This window comes from Accipiter gentilis, chromosome 12 (assembly GCF_929443795.1).
Source record: "Accipiter gentilis chromosome 12, bAccGen1.1, whole genome shotgun sequence".
Lineage (NCBI taxonomy): Eukaryota > Metazoa > Chordata > Aves > Accipitriformes > Accipitridae > Astur > Astur gentilis.
In genome coordinates, this window is record NC_064891.1 from 32052595 (window position 1) to 32071767 (window position 19173).

The following is a 19173-nucleotide window of genomic DNA, read 5'->3' on the forward strand; positions in this document are numbered from 1 at the left end:
TTTTTTTTTTTTTAGACATGTAAGTTGCATTTCAGAATCCCAGGCAACAGAACTTCTGTCCTTTAGGGACAGAATGTTTAAACACTATATGCAAGTTTTCTGCAAAACTGTAGGTTAGTGCTGTTCATAATAACACATTAGCTAATTTGAAAAGGTTATTTATATTCTTACTTGTCTAGGTTTTCCAACAATGACTGGCAGACTATTGTCAAATATCCAGCCTCCACTGCATTGTGAGACACATCTAAAACAAATAAATATACCGCAGGCTGAGGAGGACGAAGCTACAAGGTAAAAAAATAAAAATAAAAAAATGTTCAAAAATCATATTTAAAGAAATGTTAAAAATGATTAGTCATTAGACAGGGAAGTAGGAAAAGGGAATACTTGGAAAAATGCAAGGTATACCTTATGCAATAAAATAAAACTGATTTACCAATTAAGAGTCATGTGGATAGACTTAACCACAATTCCCAGTGGTTAGTAATTCCCATTTGTAATAAGCATACAATGTAATGCTTCAGAACAGAAATCAGCTATTTTAGTTTCTCCTTCCAACAGTCAACTCAAACATGACTCTCTGATGCCAGATACAGAATTCACTCTTCAAAACACCATTGTTTCATTGTTCTTTCAGTATGTGGACAATAAGATCCACTAAACAGGGTAAAAATATTCTACCTACATCCTTTTCCCAACCATATAACAAGCTGTACTTATTCATTTTGTTCATTGCCAAATGTCTTGGCCACAGTGTTTCAATGCAAAGACAAGAGACCAATTTATTTTTGGTGTTGATAATAATGTCATTATGAACAGGGCCTTTTCCTAGGCCTTGTTTATCTTTCTCGGAGACAAGACTACTATTGCAGCAATTGTAGGTTGACTCCTCGTTAGAATCGTTTCTGTCACAATTATTAACTAAAAATTTGAATAGCCTCTCAATATCTGCATTTGCCAGAACTCAGAATAAATACAAATTTTAACTATTCTTTGGTGTTAAGAGGACCTTCACAGGAAAATTAACACACAACACTGGAACAATATGCAACGTTAATTTCAAATGCATTTATATTAACAAGCAATTGCTGTTAAGTTACCAGGAAAACTTTTTTTACCATATAGTCTGAGGAAGCAATGAATTCCACTGTAGAATTTTGGACTTCTGGCCGTTTGTGAGGCTCTCCATAAGATCGCGTCAGAGGATTATACATAAATTCTTCAGGAACTATAAAAAAAATTTTTTTTTCCCCCCACAAAAAAAGTTTATATATTTGTCAGCAAATAAAAACCATTACGGCAGCTACAAGCAAAGTAAAGCAGATGTATTTCAATTATCACTAACAACTGAAAAAATTCACAGTAAGGATACATAAAACAAAGGAACATTTCAAGTGTCTCAATCAACATCAAAGTTAAATAACTGGAAACAAAAGGAGGTCTATTTTAAACAGCAATATATCCCCAATTTTAAAACACCAATGCAAATAGAGCATTTCACAACAATCTGTATTGTTTCTCATAACCCGTGGCCTGGACTGCAGACAGTTTTAGCTCTCATCATGTTTCCATTTGCATATTGCAACAGTAGTCAATGGACTAAGTTGATTTCAATCAGGATAATATGATTACATTTTCTTCGTCTCCCACAAAATTGCAAAACAACCTTTTGCTTCAGAAAATGCACAGCACATCTGACTTATGATCCAGAGATTTTAAAAAACTTAAGAACACTGTCATCTTGATCTACATTTTAATCTGAAGTATCCCACGGACTGATATGATACAAATACTTGAAAGAGACTCTATAAATGCAAGCATGCCCTGCTACAAAAACTTACTTACCATCATTAACTCTATAGCACAGATTGCATTTCCACCTCCTTTGATCAATGAAAGAAACAAAAGGGTTGATATATGTCCTGCAGGATCTGCATCTCACTATTGTGCTTGATGTTATTACTGGTAATTGCTAAAAAGAAACAATGGAAAACTGTAACAAAAGTACATAATACATTTTATGGAAAACATTACTGTGCAGTACAGTGTAGAAAAGCTTCATAAGACTATATATTCTATCATCTTTCCTTTTTAGCTTGTTTTCATACAGAGTAATTATGATGCCTATTAAAAATATCCTCCCTTTAAAATCAGAAGAAATAACATTTAATTATTGTCTTAGTCCAACCTCACAAATCAAGACGTAATAAGATTTTTAAAAGAAATTACTATAAATTACTGAGTTACAATAACACAGCTACTACAGTAAAAGGAATTACAAAAGACAGGACAACTTTTGGTAACTAAATATGACAGACAGAAAACCTTAAACAAAGAACCCACATTATATGAAAAGAAGTCATACCAGACAGTTATTCACCTTTTTACATAAATACAAATAAATTAGATGGAGAGGACTTTCTTAATAGTTATGAACACAGCTTCAATCCTACACTGCACTTACCTTCTTTTAACAGCATTTACCATGCCAATAATACATTCAACACGAGCACCTCTCTCCAAGAAAGCATTGTAAACACCTTTTCAAGATAGTTCTGAGCCCAACACAGAGTAGTAATTCAGAACTTCAGAGAACCACAGGAAAGCAAAGATTTCCAACAATAAGGAAAAAAGTGTGAAGGACTTGACCAAAGCTTCTCCCTATGAATTTCAAAGCTTTTTTCCCCATCCTCCTAAGTCCCTGTCCTGGTTTTGGATGGGATAGAGTTAATTTTCTTTCCAGTAGCTAGTTAGTGTTAAATTTTGAGTTCAGTACGAGAATAATGCTAATAACACACTGATGTTTTTAGTCATTGCTAAAAAGTGTCTATACTAGGTCAAGGATTTTTCAGCTTCTCATGCCCAGCCAGCAAGAAGGCTGGAGGGGCACAAGAAGTTGGGAGGGGACACAGCCAGGACAGCTGACCCAAACTGGCCAAAGGGATAATCCATACCATGTGATGCCATGCCCAGTATGTAAACTCGGGGGGGGAGAGGGAGGAGGTGGGAGTGGATCACTACTTGGGGACTAATTGGGTATCAGTCAGCAAGTGGTAAAAAACTCCACTGTGCATCGCTTGTTTTGTATGGTTCAATTCTTTTATTATTATTGTATTATTATTATTAATTTTTTTCTTCCTTTTTGTCTTATTCAACTGTCTTTACCTCAATCCACAAGTTTTACTTTTTTTTTTTTTTTTTTTTTTCCAATTTCTCTCCCCCATCCCACTGGGAAGTTAGCAAGCGGCTGTGTGGTACTTAGTTGCTGACTGGGGTTAACAACAGTCGCAAACAATTTCTTGCTACTTCTGTTAAATTTAGGATTAGTTCGTTATATTTTATTGTTTTAATGAAAATAGGACAAATGTGTATATTAAATGTACTTAAAAAAAAAAAAAAGCAAGCTACTTTACCGTTAGGTCTCTGAAGGGATGTAGCAACAAACCCAAAGGAAGCTTAGCTTTGTTTAACAAAGCCTGCGTCTGTGGAATATTTGTCAATGTACAACGAAATGAGCTGAAAGGAAATAAAAACATTATGTTGAAATTTTAAAAGATGTTAAAAACATTGTGTTAACACCTGATTTTAAAGAGTTCTGAAATTTAAGTAATCCTGTTTTACAAAGCTGATTTAATAAACAAAATTAACACATTAAAGAGATAAAAAAATTCCTAAAGAAACAAACAAAAGAAATACTCCCCCACTTCCCAATTTAGTAATGCAGCAATGCAAGTATACTAAAATGAACTTACAATACAGAGATAAAACTGCTTTAGGTACAATGTGCAATGTAAAATGATGTATTTTTTTATTCATTATAAAGACTTTTTGGGTGAAGGAGCTAAAGAAGGAATACAGTATTTACTAGTTCTTAGAAAGTAGTATTTATATAACAACACAGTAAAAAAGGATCTCAAATACCAAGAGAATCAAAACCTTCTGTGTATGAAAAGTGAAGGATGGACTTAAAGCTAAATAAAGGCCACTAAAAACCCAATGCACAAATAGTGCTGTCCAAACTGTTCTATACATAAGGATGATTTTGAGACCCCCAGTTTTCTGATTTCTGTTTTCTGGTGGCACCATGCATTGTCACTAGGGCAGCAAGCCGAGTTAATTTGGGGCAATGAATAAAATTTATTTTGGAATTACAACTAAGATCTTTAGGGAGAGCAATTTCCATTGTACCAAGCTGCACTTGACTTGGGATAATAGATAATACTATTTAGTGTTAATTAGGGGTGAAAGGATACATCATGATTGCAGGATTACCACAGTAAAATGTACTCACAGTTTATTCAGTGTATTTAGGCATGATCATCATAATTTTCTGGAAAAAAATCCTATGCAATATTACAAAAATATTCTATGAAATGCACTGCAATAACATTAAGGTATTTGTTAATAGATTTTTTTTTTTTTTTTTTTTTTAGATGGATAAAACAAGGCAAAGATTAAGCAGGTGTCCTGGTTTCAGCTGGGATAGAGTTAATTTTCTTTCTAGTAGCCAGTATAGTGTTATGTTTTGGGTTCAGTACCAGAAGAATGCTGATAATACACTGATGTTTTCAGTTGTTGCTAAATAGTGTTTACACTAGCCAAGGATTTTTCAGCTTCATGCCCAGCCAGCAAGAAGGCTGGAGGGGCACAAGAAGTTGGGAGGGGACACAGCCAGGACAGCTGACCCAAACTGGCCAAAGGGGTATTCCAGACCATGGGACGTCATGCCCTGCATCTAAACTTGGGGGAATTGGCCAGGGGGACAGATCACCACTCGGAGACTAACCAGACATCAGTCAGCAAGTGGTGAGCAACTGTGTTGTGCATCACTTGTTTTTTAATGCATCACATCCAATCCTTTAATTATTATTGTAATTTTATTATTGTTATTATTATCATTATTATTTTCTTCCTTTCTGTCGTATTAAACTTTTCTTATCTCAACCCATGTTTTACCTTTTTCCTTCCAATTTTCGCCCCCATCCCACTGGGTGAGGGAGAGTAAGTGAGCAGCTGCATGGCGCTTACTTGCTAGCTGGGGTTAATGTATAATGTATTTTAATGGCAGGACAGTTTCAACATTTGTGTAAGGATACAGAGGACTGAAAGGGGTTATATTAGCTCATCACAAAGATTTAAATTCAGTAGTCAGTTTAAATGTTTTTTGACACTTTAATTTTTAGTCACTGAAAAATGTAAGATCCTGTCCTAGACACAGTACACTTACTCTGGACTGCAGTTTAATTTCCTAAGATCAGAATTCAAGTTAGGCACAGGTGCTGGAACTGATGATACAGGCAAAATATTTCTATCTTGTGTAAGGTTTACTGGTCTCAAGCTTTCCGGCTGCTGAGAATGCTGTAGACTTAATCCTCCTAAGGAAGAGGACAGCTGGTTCACACCTGGATATTGCTGAAAAATGTAAGAGCATTGCAAATGGGTAAACACACAATTACGTTTAAATAACAACCTTAAATCTTCTTGTAATCCCAATTCTTCCAGACATGTATTAAAAAAAGATACAATACTAGTTAGTAACAACCCCAAACAAACAAGAAAATAGTTGTATGGTAGAAAATTAAAAATGCTAAGACAAATGTGACATACCTTCCAAATATGTATCATAGACAAATTCAAATTCATGATATAAATCAACACTGGAATTCACACACAGTCCTTCAAGCTTTCCAGGCATAAGAAAACAAGTTACTAGAAAGGCTGACAATTTTTTCCCCTCTTCAAAGATGTTACAATGTAAATTTTCCAAGTTACAGAAACTGTTTTTATATATTTAGTTTTAAATTAAAAAAAACCAAAACACCATAGAAGAGGAGAAAAGGTTAGGCTGGAAGGTACCTTTGAGGTCTGGTAGTCCACCCGCCTGCTCAAGCAAGGCTAACTTCAAAGTTAGATCACGTTGCTTATAGCCTTGTCCAGCTGAGTTCTGAAAATATCTAAGGATTCAAGATTTCACAGCACAATCTGTTCTAGTGCTTCCCCACTTGCATTCTGAAGAATTTTCTCATTATACATTCAACCAGAATTTCAGTTGCTGCAACTTGTAATTGTTGGGTTTTTTTCTTTTACTGTGTACTCCTGAAAGAGCCTAACTCCATCTCACATTATAGTGAATATAAAGCTAACCCTTTCAACTTTAAAAAAAAAAAAAAAAAAAGAAAAGAAAAAAAATTAAACATTTCCTCCAGTTCATATATTACATTACCTCCATAACAGTGAAAGCATTCCTGGATATTACATCATAACTCATGGTACTATACTCAGATCATTAAGGAATTTTGATCACCTACAACAGCAGCTTCGATACATTTGCCAGCTGGGCCCTATTTCAGAGCATGGGATCTGTAAATCTTTTTTTTTTTCTCCACCCCTTCACACATATACTTCTCTGCACTGCTTCAGCATTTGTATTTTGCCTCAGCATCTGCCCCTTCTTCAGATTTCACTGCTCTTGGGTGACTCGTGCGCACAACAGGAGCCAGGTGACTGTACATAACTCCCAGGGTGTTTGGTGCTCTCTTTACCAGGAGAATAGAGCAGATGCAGGCAGCCTGCTCCACTACGCACCCAAGCATAGGCTCTACAGAGCTCTTTCATCTGGAGCCTATGCCATACATTGTTTCTAACTTGATTTAAAGCTTGAGATCATAACCCATAGTAGTGCTTTGATGAAACGTACATTTGCTGATCAAGTACTTCATTATGCTTCTGTACCGCTCTTTGAAACACCAAACTTGAGAACTGTGGATGCCGCTAATAACTGGTGAAGCAAACTTGTTAAGCCTAACTATTTGGAGACAAACTTAAAATTTAATTTCAAAAGCCTTCTAATAAGAAGTTAAGATCCAGAGCTATGACATCAATATTATACTTAATGTTTATCGTCTCAGAAATTATAAAAATAAGATACGAAAATACTTCATTAAGTAACTTTTAAATTAAAAATACAAACCTGTGGATAGTGCTGAAACCCAGGATGGTGTCCTGGATTATTGGTCTGCACAGGAGCAGGTGGCGCCGCATTTTGGTAGCCAGGCTGCAGTGTTGGATATCCATAACCAAATGGCTTAGAAGCTTTTGATGTTTGGGGGACTGATGGAGCAGGAGCTGGGCTGCTGGTCACAGAACGTGTCTCTGGAAGGACAAAAGAAATCTCACAGGTATTGAATATACTTACTATTTCTTTAAACCCCTAAATTAATGAATAACACTTCCATTTGTAAGTTTTTGTTTTACCCATCAAGTTGTTTATCTGCACTGACCAAATAAATTAGCACAGAAGATGACTGCACTTATGCTGATGAAGGGAGTATACATGGGAAGATGACCATAGACTTGTGTAACAACTAACAAAATGCTATTTTACCAAAAAAGGCAACTAAAAAGTATTTCAACTGAATTAAAAAAAAAAAAAAGAAATAAACACCCCTTACAACCACATTTTATTCCAAGATTTGCACTCGATATAAACTGCAAAAAAGACCATTCATGCTTAGTCTCTCCTCTACCACTTATTAATACTTTTAAAACATAAGGCTAAGGTGACAGAACTATTCTAAAACATGGACACAGAGCTTTTCTTGAATTAATGCAAGTCCCTCCTGTATAACCCTGCAGCACAGTTCAGTCCCACTATTTTTAAAGGCCAAATTGAAAGTAACACATAGACCGAAATTCATAGAAAACTTAACAGCTGTGAAGAGATGAAACTACTCTTTAGAAATGTCTACAAATGAGAGCTAAGTTTCAGAAGAATTTAAGCTTGGTAAAATCCACTGGGGAAAAGTGGCAGGTGAAGAAACCAACCACCAAGAAATTATGTTTGACATGACTACTCCAGGAGAAGAAAAAAATAATAATAATAATAATAAAAAAAATAATCAACAGATCAAATAAATTTAAAGTTGATCCTGTTACTCTTGAAGGAAAACAGAAGGAAAAAAGTTATTTTTAGAATATGCCTTCAGCAGAACCAAAATGGTTAGTTATTAGCTGAGACATTAGAATTCATAATCCTGCAGCCATGCCTCTGCTACCCTTACTGCATGAGCTGGAGCCTATATGAATAGCACTATTGGCTTTTTACTTGACTGAGATTTCACTTTACACAGGAACCTACCAAACTAAGGAAACTACTGTGGCATTCTCAGAGGCCAGAGCAGTGTAAAAGAGCCAAATGGGGAGGCCCCACAAATTAATCCAATTATCATTTAAAATATTGGCTAACATACCTACACTGAACAACATCTATTCCACCTGCTCTCAATGTGACAGCTCTACAGATTTCAAGACTGAGGCAGTCTGCTAGTAGGTTCGTCAAGAACAAACCTTACACTCCTGATATTTTTAGAGATAAAAATACGCAAAATATCAGCTATTTTCTTTAAATGAAGAAAAATAGAAGAAAATAACCTGACTCAAGCATCTCTGCAAGCTGATACTGTTGGTCTCTCAAAACTTAAGTGGTGTGTCAAATATTATCAGCTACTAATCTCAACACAATCAAGCATACAGCATAACCTAGAGGAAGATGCCTGCTTTCAAACAGCATATTTTCAGCACTACCCTCAATATTACAAAGGAAAGTAAGACATGATACAGGGAAGTTTTATTAAATGGTTACTCCAGTTTCAGTGTTAAAGCTATGAAAAGTGATTCAAAAAGTGAGGTGATCAGAAAATCTCTGATGATTGCCCCCACTCCTTTCATAGGCATTTCCTTTCACCTACTTGTTAATTAACAATAAACACCACCAGAAATGGGGAAAAAAAAATCATAAACAGTAAACATTTAAGTCTTAAACCAAACAATTCAGAATTTACATGCACTAGACTGCTTACCTGGATAGCCACCTCCTTCCAGGGCATCATAATTGTTCAGAACAGGAGAGGCACTGCTTGTAGTAGAGGAACTATCAATTGCTGGGGGAGGAAAATAATTTAAAGTTAGGTGCTTCAGAAATGGCAAATTTTTGAGAAATAAGAGACTGAGAATTTTTTTTCTCAAAACTTTGGTATGAAGCTGTCATGAAAGATCCTGCGAAGAAACACCACTTCAGGCCCAAGACTGGAAAGCTATTACGACTGCAAAGAGGAGGGGGAGGTAGAGATAAACAATCAACATATTAAAAAACAAACAAGCAAGCACATCCAACAAATAGCAAGAGAGAGATCAATGGGAAAAGGACAAAAACAATGAAAAAGACTTGTTTCTTGAAATAAAAAAAATATTTTTCCATTAAACTAAAAGTGCTTTCTAGACTACATCAACTGAAGATAGGTACAACATGTTTAAAAAAGTCTGTATCCTGACTTCTTTCACAACAGTGAACAACAGAAGATTCCCATCATTTTCAGAGTGATTACGCACTATCCCCACCTTCAAGCAAAACTGACAAGTATTTAATTTCTTACTCCTTTCTGTGATGTTATAATTCAGAGCTTGTTTTGTTTTCAACATAAAGCTTCTATTTTCTATTTCACATTGACAAGAGGTCTCAGCTTCAGTCAGAATAAACAGTTACTTTTGGTATGGCCAAAAGTAACTATGTAAAAGTGAGTAACAAAAGTTAACTAGCCAGAAGTAAAAAAAGCACATGGGCATATACATAGTTGTTAGCACTGAAGAGACTCCCAATACTTAAGTTGTAGTTCACCCTATGCATGTATCTTGAATATCTTATTGTAAAACACGACAAACAAAAATATATTTAAACACATTTCTCCCACTGCCATTTCACATACATTTCCAAAGAAAAGGGCCAAGTATCTACTCCTTAAAACACCCCAAGCCATGAAGTGCAACAGAGAATAGTGTATTTAAGAATTTGAAAAAGACAATTATACATAAAACTTTTTTTGCAGAACAGACTCAAAGAGATTCACTGATACTGTTCTACTCAGAAGGGTCAACTGTGACCACACATCCCATTGTGAAGCTGAAAGTTATTTCAAGGGAGAACTTCAATGGTGGAACATTTGAGATTTGATCTTCCTTCAATTGAAATTTCCAAATAAAGAGACTCCTGCATACAGAAACATAACATCACTGACATTTGGGACACTGTCCTGGTTTCAGCTGGGATAGAGTTAACTGTCTTCCTAGTAGCTGGTACAGTGCTGTGTTTTGAGTTCAGCATGTGAAGAATGTTGATAACAAACTGATGTTTTCAGTTGGTGCTCAGTAGTGTTTAGACTAAAGTCAAGGATTTTTCAGCTTCTCATGCCCAGCCAGGGCACAAGAAGTTGGCACAGGACACAGCCAGGGCACCTGACCCAAACTGGCCAGCGGTGTATTCCATACCATGGGACATCCCATCTAGTTTAGGAACTGGGAAGTGGGGGGGGGGGCAGGGAATCGCCGCTCGGGGACTGGCGGGGTGTCGGTCGGTGGGTGGTGAGCAATTGCCCTGTGCATCATTTGTACATTCCAATCCCTTTATTACTGTTGTCATTTTATTAGTGTTATCATTATTAGTTTCTTCTTTTCTGTTCTATTAAACCGTTCTTATCTCAACCCAGGAGTTTTACTTTTTTTCCCCGATTTTCTCCGCCATCCAGTGGGATGGGGGGGGAGTGAGTGAGCGGCTGCGTGGTGCTTAGTTGCTGGCTGGGGTTAAACCACGACAGACACGTTAATACCACGGCAACATCATGACTGTACAGGTTATTTTTGAGCATTTTGCTTTTAAAGCATTCAGCTAAGAAATAGAAAAACTATTAAAAAAATCCCCAACGTAACACTAACAACGGATTTTAAATAACAAATTAACACTGTGAAACTCATACAACATTAATTTTCAGATTGTTTTTCACTCTAAGTTTCCCTCTTTTTTTTCTTCTGAATTTTATAAAAGAATGTAACTGCAAGATTTCTTTTCCTACCAAGTTTTATCTTCGTATTCTAGAAACTGAAGGAAACAGGATTCATTATTTTGTTCCCTGAGCATGAACACATCTTTTAAAGATTTGGTAGGTCCTACTACAGAAAAGGCAAAATATACTTTTATTAGGTCAACAAGATCAAGATTTAAGAATTTTCAAGAAGTTTTTCTTGTCTGACCAGAAGCTAGTTCTGCATTTCAAAAAAATACAAGGAGGTTATAAGCCCAGTTGTAAACATGTAAGACACTAGCTCAAGGTTTCCATTTTAACCACTATGTCACTCTGTAAAGAGTTTTTCCCACCAGAAATTGTATTCATAAAATCATATCCATCTATAACATAATTCCATATAAAATTAGTTTGCTCTTTTCACTAGGAAGATACTAATGATACAGTGAGTTGTAAAGAAGAAATATTATATACTTCCTAAACTCTGCTGGAAAAGTTTAGAGAAAACAATTTGACAGGTACTTGAAAATATATTTTAAAAGCACGCTGCAAGTAAAAATAATGCAACTTAGTTGTACTTCTACTACAACAAAAAAAATGTATGCATCATTTCTGACATACAGAAAAGTTCTAGTCAGAAAGTAAAAACTCAGATATTTTGAAACACAAAGTCTGCCTAACTTAAAATAAGAAAGTGAATCCTATTACTGAGTATCCCATATACTTGCTGAAGACCTTTCACTTAAGGTCTTTGCTTCTAAAGAACTTTCAAATTTTGGAACATATTCTTGAGACCTATGAGAGTCCCAGTGCCTACAAGAATTACAATGTACCCTGTTCTACTCTCTGCTAGTAAACAACTAGTGGACTCAAAAACAGTGTGTTGTACACTTTCCTGCAGATCAAAAATAACTTCAAACTCTAAGCTGGTCACATGTCATGGAAATCTCACAAATTCTCCATCAATAAAAAATACAAGAACTTCCACAAAATTAAACAGTTTTCCTACGTTTAAATTAAGCTACAACAGCTGTCAAAGTTAACTTAGCATAATAAGCACCAGAACAGAAAACATATTAGGAAGACAGAAAAAAAATGTTTTATAAAGAAAAAAATATTAGAGAACACTGCTTAGACAAAAGTAATACTTATAACATGCTTTTACAGTTCAGTGATTATTTTACCAATATAACTTTTGCTTTCAGAGTTTTCAAGAACTCTTTGGCAACATAGTTAAAGATCTAACTGTAAGAGTGAGAAAAAAAATTGAGAAGCTACACAAACACAAGCAACCAGATGCCCAACACCTATTTTTCATAAAACCACTGGCACAGCCTGAGCTAGAAACCTGTGTACAGAATCTGCTTTAGGATTTACATTAGCTCCTGGTGACAGGGCATAAAACAGGATGCTTATTAATCAGGTAGCCTACATATTGAACTTGGGTGCCCTTTCACTCTTTTGCATAAGATAAATTTAAATACAGTGATAGCTCAAAGGCTACAGGCTTTAACAAAGTACAGAACTTTAGAGAGAAAGATGGTAGGGAGTATGAAAACTTTGTCCCTGATAGGTTTAGGGAACAAAGTAAGGAGACAAAGGCTGGAATTCCTACAAAAAAAAAACCAAACAAAAAAAAGCCCCCAAAACCCCTGACATATCCTTTGACAGAAACCTTGGCATGGGATTAGGCAAAGATGATTATCTGCAGAAAATTCAGTAGGTAGACCTGCAATAAAAAAAATGAAATGCTCTCCTGGATCTTTTAGCCTACACTTTAGAAAGCAGAGTTCAAACAGCAGCTGCATCACAACAGCCAAAGCAAACTTTGCATCCCAAAGTCGAATTGTTTTCTAGCTGGTAAAGTCTAATTAGACTCAAAGCATTAGAAATAAACCTGGTATCTAAAATTAGAAAGTACTCTTAGATTTAAAAAGAAGAGTTATTCACGAGTTACTATGCATAATTTCATACTAATACTCAAGGCTGTTGAAAGATCAAATGTGTTACCACACAAGGGGTAAGAACGTAAAGAAACTGAAACAATAATCTGAAATAGCAAGAATAACACAGGATATGCAAGTATCCTAATACTTGTGCTCCACTAGGGATGGGTGTAATAATATCATTTATACCGATACTATTGCACCCTCCAAATACTGTATGTACTTCTCTGGCTGGAACAATGACAAGTGTCTTTGGCTGAAAATGCCTTCATCCTTAGAAAAAGAACAGCAGTAATTGTTTTCCTTCTAATGTTCTACTAATAATTCAGCATAACAGTTGAATCAATACTATTCAAATTGATAACACAAACCCATTACACCATTCTTACTTATGACCTGGATGTCATCATTGTTTTGCTCCATTCTTCACGATATCACTAAGAGTGCACTAAGATATTTTCATAGTATTCTAGTTTATGACTTAATTATTTTAATAAAACTCAGAATTACATGGCACCGATATTTTTCTGCCTAGTTACAATATGAATTATAAGCTTAAAGGAAAAGTTACAGAAGTTTGCTATCCCAAATTAATATTCAAAGCCAGCACCCACAAATGGGAGTAGTATATCAGCACAAGGTATGTGCTATTACTTCCATCTATCAGCAAGGGTAGAAATCTAATGTTTAATTTCAAAAAGCTTTTTACACTGTTACCACTCATATATAGACTGTAACGACTTTTCTTTAAGTTAGAAGGAAAAAAGTTATCATCCAAGAAACTAAGGTGGTGAGAACCATCAAACTCACAAAACCAGGCCATTCTGACAAAATACAGGCAGAATCCTTGCAACCAAGAACATAACATTTCAATCAATCAGGACAAACTACCACTACTACTGGGGGAAAAAAAAAAAAGGTAGAAAAACTTTTTAAGTTCCCTACAAAGCAAGCAGGTTAAAACTGAACCTGTGTGCCTGAGCAGAGAGACATACTTTAGAAGGAGAAAAAAAAAGCAGCACAGACTAATTTACTGTCTTAAAAAGCACACTTACTACCTTTCAATATTTACTTTACTACCTAAACTTTAAGAGTTCCCTATATGTAAAACGACTAACAAGTTAAATGCTGTTTAATGTAATGATACAAATGGCATCTAGTTGCTTAATATAAGCAATTATCAGTCTAAGTTCTAGAGCTGGTTATCTTCAGTTAAGAGTTTAAAACCTACTGCAAATCAAAATATTAGAAATATGGGAGTCTTGGAAGTTGTGAATACCACTGCGTTAGATACATAAAACATCTGATATTATTATGACCAAAAAGACCATTTGCTGACCACCACTGAACTTCTTTTTGTTTACTATACTAATAACAGCTAGGAAATTTCTAGTTAACTTGATACATGATGAGTCAGAGTGACGTTTAGTCTTAAAGGAAAAAAAAGGTTTCAGGGGATGGAAATAGGGAACAAAACTTGAGTAGGAAGAGAACAAGATACTGGTGTAAAGCTAAAGCCAACCTGCTTCCTCATCCTCCTCATCCTCTTCCTCATCATCTGAACTTGATGACAAGGGAGCTGGTGCAGAGCTAGCTTGATTATTAACATATCCACCATACTGCATGCCTGTGAAGTGGAAAGCACAAACATAAGAGTCAGACAGACAGGAAAGATGAGAAATGAAAGTCACAAATCATTGCATTAAAAGTGAGAGAAATTAGCCGTTCTAGAGAAAATCCCAACATGCAAAAAGTTAAATCTACAACCCTAGACTATGGAACTGTAGTTCATATATGAACTATATGAGCAGTACAGCAGAAGCAGTTTTTAGTGTTTTAGTGGGCTAGTTTAGCAAAGTATTAGTAGCATATGGAAGTTTGCAGGCAATTTTTTATATTTTTATATATATGTATGTGTGTGTGTATGTGCATTTATGTCAGGAAGTTAAACACACACACAAACTTTCTATATATGTATTTAATATCAGTTTGTCCACTGGAATAAGTTAATATAAAGAAATAAATTAGTTCCTTCCCAGATAAATTCAAATTGTCTTATGAAAACATTAATATTAAACTTTTGCTTGGCACACCTGCCCTTTTTAAGAAAGGAGTAGTTCACGCTGGAATTCTGAACATTGTCAGAAATGAAATACACTGCTGCTGCAACATGCAAGGGTACAAACATACACCTCAGCAACACGGTGAAACTTAAGCTAGGTAAACCTGAAAACTTGGTTAGTCTTATTTTTAAATTAGTGCCTAAATTCAGGTTCATAGACCCATATTTAAACCTAAATACACTATCCAGTTTTAAGATATGGTGACAATGCAACAACTGCTACCATTGTCACCTCCAAACCATAATCTAGAAGGTTTTTTGGTAGTGGGGTTTTTTGGTTGGGTTTTTTTTGTTTGTTTTTTACAATATCTACTCTAAACATCTGTGCAAAAGCAACACATACATATACCATTAAAACAAGAGTAAAGCATGCAGCAATAGCTTATAATTAATTTCCTACTTTACTCAATATTGATGCAATTTCAGCATCTCCAAGAAATCTTAAGTTTCTCTTGTCACGGTGCAGGGTTAGCAAGGATTTTAAATATGCTTGTAGTCAGGCAGAGACATCCCAAATAAATGCAAGTGACCACTGTTCCTCTCACAAGAAAATATCCTAATTCTTCAAAACTTTTCAGACTCTTGAGGGTTTGGGATTTTTTTTCCCCTGTAGAAGCACTGTGACACCATTAGTGTTCCTTATTTTAGCCCTATAAAGCACTACAGAAATGTTGTATATTATGCATGATCTGAAATTACACATCCTGGTAATTAATGATTCCCCCCCGCCCCCACCCCATCCACAGCTTAAATCAACTATATCAACCTTTGTTTTATTTAAACTACAGGCTAAAAACACTGTTAGTTTCATGGCTTTTTTAAAAAGGGTTAGTAAATGGACCCAAGAGGACCACTTCAATTTCACTTAGAAAAAACAACAGAATCAAGGTGAAGAGTATCTATTCAAACAGTGGAAGTAAAAAGAAAACAGAGCAAAACCATATCACATTCTTGAAAAGCTGAACTTTCATACAGAGGTTTGTGCAAGAAGACACTGACATTTATTTCACTTTATCTAGTGCATTAATACTCCTACAATTCCAATCAAGTTTCTCCACAATACAAGTAGTCACAGTGATGAAGGCAAAAATCAAACTAAGTGCAGCTGAGGAGGTACAATGCTTCAGTTTCTATATGGCTAAAACACAGGACTAACAGAAGTGATTCATAGTACCGTCTTTTATGAAGGCTACTGGATGCACTTGGTAAGGAGGATGCAAGAAAACTATTCTCTGCACAAAACCAGACTACAGCCACAGAGACTATGTCTTTTCTCATGCCTGGGAGAGCTACTGAGGAGTAAGGCAGAACAACTGCATTACTGTGCACGAGAAAAAAACAACTTAAAATAATTAACATGCAAGTAAAAGGGAAAAAAATAATCAGGACGACAAGAAGAGATGCACTGTAACACAGAAAGCCAAAGTAAAAGAAGATGGGCACAGTGTGAGAGCGCAAAGACAGACTTCTAACAAATACCACGTACACAGATAGAAGAAAGAAAGTACATCTACCTGGAAAGGGCATGCCAATGCAAAAAATCCAAGCATGGGCAGATGAGAGAAAAAGACTGAATTAGTCATTCTAATAATGCTACTTTGGAATCTTTGGAATGTTTTTTTGGGAAACAAACTTCTACTTCTAAACCTCCCTCTTTTCCAGTCACTGGTCACATACATAAAAGGATGCATGTGTTCAGAAAGAATACAGAAAAAGAGATTAAAAAAATATGCTAGTGACACAGAAGCTTAGGAATCATGAACTATGTCACTATGAATTCTCTGGAGGCAGGGCTGGTTTGATTCTTACCAGCTTTATGAGTTTGCATAGACTTTTTAAATTTTCATTGCCAGAAGTACTACAAATCTCTGCCTTTAGGATACTTCTGCATTGTGCTAGCACAACCGTCCAATCACAAAAACAATCTGAGAACTTATCTGGCTGAAAAATAACCTAGTTTAAAAAGTTATTCTCAAGTGGAGAAGCCTCCCATTCTGGTTCACTGGCCAGCAATGCCACCAGTAAGCCAGCACAAGGGAGAAAGCAACTGAAGGGCAAAAATTGGTGGCTGAAGACAGCAGTTCCAAGTGCCACCATGTGCCTAATCATGACTTCTGTTCTGACAGCTCAGTTCTGCTTAGCATCTTTTACAAAGTTGCTAATAATATCAAAGTCTCTCACTCTTAAAACTGCAAAAGCTTATTTTGAAATTATTTCTTTTGAGTGAGATTACTTTATAGGTCTGGCTTAAAATGCCACCACGTAATTTAACGCATCACAAATTCATTGGACTGGAATTTCTAAGCCCCGCTACCTGTATACCTGTAATATAATATCATCACATTCTAAGGCTTTATCCCACTACATTTTACAGACACCTAGAAATGTAGGTGGGAGGACACAAAGGGATAAACTTGGATGAGAACTCATTTGCCTGTGAAATAAACCAACTATTTAGGTATTTTAAGTACAATCGCCCATACCATGAAAGACTTTAAAATGTAAAATGTACATTTTATGTGGCTTAAGTTTCATAATGGAGGCCCCACCAAAAATGAAAATGAAATAACCACATGTGAAAATAAACTATATTCTGAAGGTCTTTAACTGGTTGCCTACCCATAACCCTCATATTTTCAACAAATTTACTACAGCATTATGATCTTAATATTACAAATAGTAGTTCTGAAAAATGAACCCTCCTCCATTCTTAAACTTTTTGCTTTAAATTATTTTCATTTACTCATCAGCTCCTCTCATCAACGCAAAGCCTAAGGAAGCCTACAAATAACATCCAGACAGGACATTTATCCTCAAAGTTAATCTCTAGGATGCTGTTTTCAAGTAAATTAGTTTATCTGCATTAAATTCGTAGGGCTATTTATGTAAGATTAACTAGGCTTTAATGCCTTTTAAGTTTTTTGCCCTGTTAGAACTTGGCCAAGCAAACAACTGGAATATTTTAATTCTGTATAGGAGTGCCCGCATAGGAGCTTAAAACAATGAAATCCACTTTAAAAATTAATTCAAAGTGGTTTTCCAGAATGCTTTCATGTAGGCAACACTACTCAATAATAAGAAAAAAATCAGTCCATTTAATCTCTGCATGAGAAACACACTTGGAATTCTAACAACCTGGCCAAATATTCAGTAGATGTGCCCTATTTTTTCAGTAGGTTAAATTCTACAAATTAAGTTATCACACTTAATTGTTGATAAAAATGTACCGCAAGAGTACATTATGTATTTCAGACTCCTCAAATGAAACTAAACAAAATGAATTTGAAGTCTCCTAATGCTCACAAAAATATCAGCTAAACACAGAAACATACATGTGTGATGACAGGTACATTGATTTATTATTGTTTATATTAATGTAAATACAACTAGATCAATGCAAACTCCTGACAACTTATCTTTACATTCCTGACATGGGTATACTGCTGGTTTTAAAGTGTGCTCATTCAGCTACATATTGCATTAGCCTTCACTTATATGGAAGTATTAGAATTTAGTGAAGAGTTCGGCAGCAACTGCAGTGATTTGTATTTAATGTACCAAGTGTTTACACATTATACAGGAATCACTGCAAGAACATATATATTACATGTCAAGGCAAGCACAGTTAAACAGCTAAACCCCTTTTTCTCATTAGAAACACGGTTATGCAATTTCTTTGGAAGATAAAGCAACAGCTTTTTCTAGCAAGCACATCTACAGTACAAATTCTACCCAGTACCAAAATCAACTATAAAACTATGCAGGAACCAAGCACAGTTCCAAAAAACTGATTTATCATTTTCCTTAAAATGGTACACTGTACATAGGACTTTATAGCAATAAAGAATTACCCTTTTGCCTGTAAGATATATAGAGCTGATTCACAGACAAGCTATTTCTTTACATTCTCCACCCCACCAGAAAAAGGAGGAAATGGACGAAAAGGGGAAATTTAGACATTTATGTCAGAGGATTTTGAAATTTAAGAATAAAAAACATGCTGTGACAGTCACACACCATGTTTTTGAGAATTATTTTGAACACTAGACATATCACATTGTTCTGGACAAAATCAATGCCTACTTCCACCTCACACACCAAGTTCTTTTTCCATACAAATTCAAAACTGCAACTACCAAGAGAAAACACAGCCAAAAAAAAAAAAAAAAGAATCAGTGCAGTAAATTAGATTTGGAATACTAGATACAGAAACATGTAACAGTCAAGAGGCAAGTAAAAACATCTGGACAGAACT

General features: G+C 35.4%; 1 protein-coding gene across 8 annotated transcripts in view; it reads right to left on the minus strand.

Annotated features, from left to right (window-relative positions):
* Nucleotides 1-19173, minus strand: part of SEC24B (SEC24 homolog B, COPII coat complex component) — a 51799-nt gene that overhangs the window by 18781 nt on the left and 13845 nt on the right. For 7 of the 8 annotated variants that reach the window (XR_007507769.1, XR_007507770.1, XM_049814858.1 and 4 more), the window contains 8 exons: nt 14319-14423; nt 8859-8939; nt 6971-7152; nt 5228-5412; nt 3414-3516; nt 1846-1972; nt 1119-1228; nt 172-284 (listed from right to left, as the gene is read on the minus strand). Coding sequence is in view for 6 of the 8 variants with exons in the window: in XM_049814858.1 (XP_049670815.1) it covers nt 172-284; nt 1119-1228; nt 1846-1972; nt 3414-3516; nt 5228-5412; nt 6971-7152; nt 8859-8939; nt 14319-14423 (1006 nt within the window). In the remaining 2 variants the exon portion in view is untranslated. The remainder of the gene's footprint in view (nt 1-171; nt 285-1118; nt 1229-1845; nt 1973-3413; nt 3517-5227; nt 5413-6970; nt 7153-8858; nt 8940-14318; nt 14424-19173) is intronic. The other variant, XM_049814860.1, reaches the window with a different exon arrangement.